Below are 6,697 nucleotides of genomic sequence, written 5' to 3' on the forward strand. Positions count from 1 at the left end.
GATTTAAGCAGCTTAAGTTTGAAAAGCAGTTCACTTCGCGACTGCTTTATTGCGGCTAATTGCCCGCGGTACTCGGAATGGCGTTCTTCGATGCGGGAGAGGAAGGTCTCTAATTCCAGCCTCTTCTCTGGACTAACATGAAACAATAACATCCAGGGAGCTCGGGTATGTGGGTAAAGGGGCATCCCTCGCTCAATGGCTTCCGAGTTTGAGAACGTCAGGACATCGCTCCTAACCTCGACTAAAGAGGCGGTACTGCCAACAGAACTCGGCATCTCGAAATTGTTTCGTCAGAGTTACGGTAAAATCAAGCATGGAGCAACCATATTTATACTAATCCCAGATGAAACATTTCCAATTTCGATATTGGAAAATTACCATTTTTACTGTCTGGTAAAAAGGCGATATTCCATGCAAGCACAAAAGGGAAATTTCCAAAAAACAGAAGTCGGCCGCCGAATAGGCAGCAATATCACAAAGTCTTAAACAGGAAAATACAAAAAAGAAAAGAAAACAGAAAATGCTCCTAGGGGACACTGTCAGACAGATCGGCCCGGAAAAGCCCGGGGTTGGAGCCATACGGATGTCGAATGGAGTCTGGAGCCGCAGTCCCAGATTGAAGCAATCCAAAGCCGAGCTGGTCTGGAGACATGTCGAGATCGCCTTCTCCGAACTCTAAGAGATCTAGCGCTTCCACTTCATTCTGGGCGATCTCCCGTTTTTCCTTGATCTCGGCAACCAGATTGTCTGGGATGGATGCACCGTTCTTCAGAAGATAATCCATAATCTCCTCAAACCCGTTCGCTTGGTTGAGAACGTCTTCTTTCGGACGGGCCATCTCCTGATCATGCAGATAGTCCTTTACCTTGTTGAGACGGCGCTGCGCTTTCTTTGTGGTACCCTCGACCTTGGCTTGGCGATCTAGGCGAAGTCGTCTCATCTCTGACTCGAGTTTTGCCCCAAGATCATCGAACTGCCTTGTCAGCTCGGCCTTCTCTTCCCCCAGAACCTTTTCCTGCGATTCCAGCTCGGCAACTCTTTCTTCCAGGTTTTTGCAATCCTGTTCTTTGTTCGCAAGAAGATCCTTCAGCTCCTTGATCCTCTCGCTCTTCGACCTATCTGCCTCTCGGAGGTTCTCCAAACACTCCTTCATCTTCTCGAATTCGGCTTCTGCCGAGGTCATCGATTTGACACACTTATCGTACATAAGAGTAAGCGACGACATATAGGCGGCGGTCTGCACTTCGAAACAAGGTGAAATGAGAATCAAGTTTTGCAGTCAACAGTAAGGAGGGCAATGCGATTCAAACCTGAAGGGCGGATTGGGCGGCCTGGACGTATTGGTCTCTGAATTCGAGCTTATCGACCGGCGGCAGCATGACCGAGGATACCATAAGTTGCCTGCACAACTCTGCGGCGACTTCCTTATTGCACACGAGAGGCGTTTCCCCAAAATAGTCGTAGTTAAATTGGTCGGTTCGACCAGCAGCGTTTTTAACTCGGAAGCGGTCATATGATTCGAAGCCGGCCTCTTCCGCAGAGCGTTTCCGACCTGTCCCCTGGGCGGAGTCTTTTCCTTTACCCTTCTCTTTGCTTTTGTCTTTCTTGGACTTTTTCTTCTTTGAACCACTACTCGGTTCAGGGGCGATCTGAACTGAGACGATCGGCTCTGTCGGTGGAGGAGGAGATGAATCATTGGGAGCCACATTTTCGTCTTCAAAAACAGGATCCGGGAGCTCGTCACCATCCTCAATGTCAATGAATTCATTTCCCGTTTGCTCTGATTCGGGATTGGCGGTCCGTTCTTCATGTGGATCCACAGATCAGAGCATCTCGGCGGCGACAATTGTGGTTGGTGGGACCTCGGAAGTTTGACCCAACGAGCTTGCAAAGCTGGCGAACTGCGTTCTTGCCTTACCCATTGCTGATTCCACGCGATGTCGAGAGATTTGATTCCAACTACGGTCTGCTACACTGAGAGGAGAGTCCTTGACGTGTTCAAATCTGGAAGATAGTCCCCGAGTTGAAGAAGGGCGAGCTGTAAAACACATAAAATTCAAAATCAGGTCAGAACGAGATTGTCCGAGTTAGCGAAATAAGGAACGAGATGATACCCGGCAAATCGTTCCACACTCTTCGGCGGCCGCATTTCGGATTTTCAAAAGAGCGGTCGTCAACTCGGACAAAGAAATAGCGAGCTCTCAACTTCTTGAAGTTACTGACTTTTTCCCCTGGAAGGAAGTTATGAGCTGGCTTCGCGTTAACCATCCACAATTTGCTACCCTGGCTATTCTTGAAGTTTGTCAGCTGTTCAAAGCATTCTATTTCGAGAAAAACCTCAGCTTCGGCCGCGATTGTGAGGGCGGCGACGAAATTGCAGATACTTCCTGGGGTAAGTTGGCATATCGGAATTTTGCGATGATGGGCGCATTGGGTGAGCAAATTAGGAAGAGGGAAGAACAACCAGCATTGGGAGAAGAATCCCTCATATAAGCAGATATACTCGAGAGGCGGATTCCACGGACGCTGGTGATCTCCGGGAATAATAATATGGACACAAAAATTGGACAGGCCACACGAATTCAACAGATCGCCAACCGACTTAGTAGTACTGGTCGTCTTCTCGCCCCCAATGTCACCTCGGTGATCTCGGAGAGGAAGGAGGTCATCGATCATGACGTCATCTGGAGCAAGTGGGACTGTTTCACCATTCGAGTTGTCAGGTGGGAGATCGGAGATTTGTGTAGCATTTCCGTGACCTTCGCGATCATCTTCGTCGATCAAAGAGGGGATTGGGATCTCGTTGGATCTGCGCCTTGAGGAGCATTCGGCCTCTTCTGGTCTACTCGGCATATCGCCTCGGACCGATCTGATAACATTCAGAGGTTCCCTGCTGGAATTTTTGCGGATCAACGGTTCACTTGTGGTAGCCGACAAGGAAGCCATGGCCGAGGTGAAGAACAATGCGGATCGCCGAAGAGTGTAGAAAAACTGACGAATAACAAAGTAATTAAGGGCAAAGAGAGAGAGAGAACAAAGTAATTACCTTTTGACGAAACGGCGAAAAGTGAAAACACTCGGTGGATACCAAGTATTTATAGAAGGGAGTGGGCGGCAACCCTACGCGGAGTCATAATTGCCTATCTAACCTACGCGAGGTTTCGGCTTCCAAATTGACAGATGTGACGTATCGGACACGTGTCACCCGACTAGAGGTGGGCGAAGTGGCACGACAATCAAGGAGTGTTTAGATTCGGATCTCTTTACGGATTAAATCGGATATTCTCTCTTAAAGTCCGGTCATTTGAATTAACTTCTGAATGTACCGAACTGAGGGGGGACTAATTGTTGGTGCGGAAATTAGCACCCCCAACATACCGATCTAAACCCGTTAAGAGAACCGATCATCTAAACCGGGAACTCGACCTAGGTTTGGACTTCATCCCTGAAGGCCCAATAACACCAAGAAGCCCACTGCCGAGGTGACGAACCGAGACTTCAACTCGCCCTGCGGCTGACCTAGCAAGAAGGGAAGGACTTTCCTAATCAGTTCGCCTGTAATTAGGAAAGTCAATATATTCAATCTATTCGAATATATTCAGTAGATCTTTGAATACCTATAAATAGAGGGCAATCCTCTCATTGTAAGATCATCCAATTATTAATACAAAAACCCTAATTTCTTTTTGTTCTTGAGCAAAACCTAACTTGTTTCTCAAGAGATTTCATTTCTTCTTTTCTTGTTTACTTTGATCCAAATTCTTTTAGAGATTATTATTGAATTTGTTTCTCTTCTAAACAAATTCATTGTGAGAAACATCAGTTTCTACACGTTTCAAAATTTTTACGTACATATTCAAAACCTATCGATGGTGAAGCCCTCCCTGAGCAACGGCTAAACGTATATGTGGTTCACCAAAATCATCGCAAACATAAATTGTCTGCTCATCTTAGAGTTAGAGCATCTACAACTACGATTCCGTAAAAAGAAACATCACAACTAACTTTGAGGGTGTTTCATCACAAATGAAATAGACAAAAAAATGACCAAACATTATGTTACGTTATTGATGAACGGATGATACATGCAAGATCCTTATACATACAAAGGTAGAAAAATTCAATGAAAGCAGTAAATTAAAAGCACAACATTTTCATTAATTCTACTATCCAATTTTTTTCTTTAGGCCCATGATCACCGTAATTAGGATCCAATTGAAACACCCTTGCAAGGACATTCGGGTCTACTGGTGGTTTAGACCCAAACAAGGTGTTACCAATAATAATCACTCCAGGGTTTTGGCTACTTAGATCATCTCGAATGGTTTTCCCTATTTTTACCTCTAAAATAGAGGAACTCTATAATAGAGGTGACTTTTGCTCCACTGGATACCTCTATTTTTTCCTCTAAAAAAAAATATTCCATAAGATTCCTTTTTTTATTTTACTATTAATACCTTTTTACTTATAAAAGTTGCAAACTAATCCATTTATTTTAGTATTTGTGAAATTTTCATAAAATTATGATATTATTTAAATTTTTAACATTCATAAATATTATTTAAATATCACATTTATTAAAAGAAATATATTGCATCATATAAAAATAATGTTATTGGTGGATCCAGAAGTAATTTACCAGAATATTAAATAATTAGTCTTTGTTGTATTAAAAATAATGTTATGGCATGAATAAAAACTAAAATATTTAAGTTATTTATATTTAATAAGATTTTATATAAATTTTCTTTTGCAAATGATAGTCTCAAATTTTAAAAATGTTTTTCTATACAAAAACCTTTTCTATATGAAAACCTTTTAAAATTTTAAACCAAAATATTAAAATTAGTCAAATTTAACTTTATAATCAGTTATCCTATTAATATACTTCATTAAATTATGAGAATTATTATTAAACTATTTAAATATATATATATTTTATTTATTTTGATCATAAATATAAAAGTGTTAAAAGTTCAAGGACCATTTTATAAATAAAAAAGTTTAACTCTATTATAGAGGAAAAAATAGAGTTCCTCTATATATAGAGGAAAAAATAGAGATCTCTATTATAGAGCTAAAAATAGAGATGAGTTGGAGTAGATTTTACTCTAAAATAGAGTTAAAAAGCAAATATAGAGGTGGGTTGGAGATGCCTTTAGAGCAGCAAATGCGACTGCGGGATGTTTCTAAAGATTAAGAACACAAAGATAAGAATAACTCTCTTCTATTTATTGCTTAAGAAAAACAACTCAAAAACTTAAGCTCTCTCAAATCTCATAAGGCTTACTACACCTTGGTAGCTCTATATATATAAAATCTTAAAGACACTTTTCCAAAACCAATTAGGAAACATAACTTATTTAGATAACTTCTATAACTCTAATATGTATATTTAAATATCTCCCAAATATATTTAGCTTGGGCTTTAAGCTACTTCAAGCTTACTCCAACATTTTCTCCCTTAAGCTTGAAGCTAGTGTCGGCCCACCCCTAAAGCAAGCAAAACAGCTGCTTCAGGCCACATCATATACTAAATTTTTTATCAACACATATTTGAGAGATTAGGCAGGTCTGTTAGGTCTGTATGATGCAATTATGTGGCAAGTCATTGGTTAAAGCCTTCAACTCTGCTGGTTCGTTTACATTTTTTTTTCTTTTGCTTTTTATTTACAGGTTTTGTTTTGTTTTTTTTGTTGGATTAGTCGAACATTTTTAAAATTTTATTTATTACTTTTTGGTTTAATTTCCATTTTTTAACATTAAAATCTACAAAAAAAAATTGAATTAACTTGACTACAAGATATTATAATATTAATACAAAATTAAAATTTATACAAGAACATCGAAATTACTTCTTCTCCTTAATTTTTATTTTATTATAATAATACATTATTACCAACTACTTTTGATTAGCAATGATGTCTACCGAGTATTTGCTATAATAAAAGTTAGAAAAATTAAATTTTAGATTGTTATTACATTTTTTCCATGTTTTTAATTATATTTTAGCATTGTAGTGAAAAAATATTAATTTTTATATAATAAACAAAATTATTTTTCTATGCTTTAGGCCACCAAAATTCAAGGACCGGCCTTGCTTGAAGCTACTCTCACTTACATCTTGAATTCCAATGAAGCTCCTCATTTCCTTGAACTTAATTCTTCCAAGTGCTTTCGTTAGTATATCAGCCTTTTGCTCTGTTCCAGGAACATGTTCCACTTCTATGAGTCCTTTCTCAACACATTCTCTAATAAAGTGGTACCTCATTTCTATATGCTTACTTCTCTCATAAAACACCGGATTCCTCGTAAGTGCTATCGATGATTTATTTTCCGACATAATTGTGATTCGCTTACTCAGTGATCCGGTGACTTCAACAAGTAGACCACGAAGCCAAATTGCTTCTTTAGCTGCTTCGGTGGCTGCCATATACTCGGCCTCACACGAAGACATTGCCACTGTGTCTTGCTTTTGACTACACCAAGTGATTGGACTATCACCGAAGTAGAATATGTGACCAGCTGTACTCCTTTCATCATCTTTATCAAGGTTATGAATACTTTCACAGTAACCAACCACATCCGTCTTCTTGTTACAACAAAAAACAAGACCTAGTGATGAAGTACCTTGCAAGTATCTTAAGATCTGCTTCAAAGCGGTTCCATGTGATGTCTTTGGCTCATGCATATAACG

At 39.7% G+C, this 6,697-nt stretch overlaps 1 protein-coding gene across 1 annotated transcript; it reads right to left on the reverse strand.

Annotated features, from left to right (window-relative positions):
- Window positions 1–526: 526 nt before the first annotated feature.
- Window positions 527–2,946, reverse strand: LOC147933447 (meiosis-specific protein ASY2-like). The gene is made up of 4 exons (XM_087477462.1): window positions 2,115–2,946; window positions 1,919–2,038; window positions 1,311–1,804; window positions 527–1,237 (listed from the first exon to the last, which is right to left on the reverse strand). Exons 1-4 carry the CDS (start codon window positions 2,944–2,946, stop codon window positions 527–529), a joined length of 2,157 nt encoding a protein of 718 aa, XP_087333588.1.
- Between the last annotated feature and the right edge of the window lie 3,751 nt (window positions 2,947–6,697).

Source organism: Camelina sativa, chromosome 12 (assembly GCF_030686135.1).
Source record: "Camelina sativa cultivar CO46 ecotype springtype chromosome 12, ASM3068613v1".
In the NCBI taxonomy this organism is placed as follows: domain Eukaryota; kingdom Viridiplantae; phylum Streptophyta; class Magnoliopsida; order Brassicales; family Brassicaceae; genus Camelina; species Camelina sativa.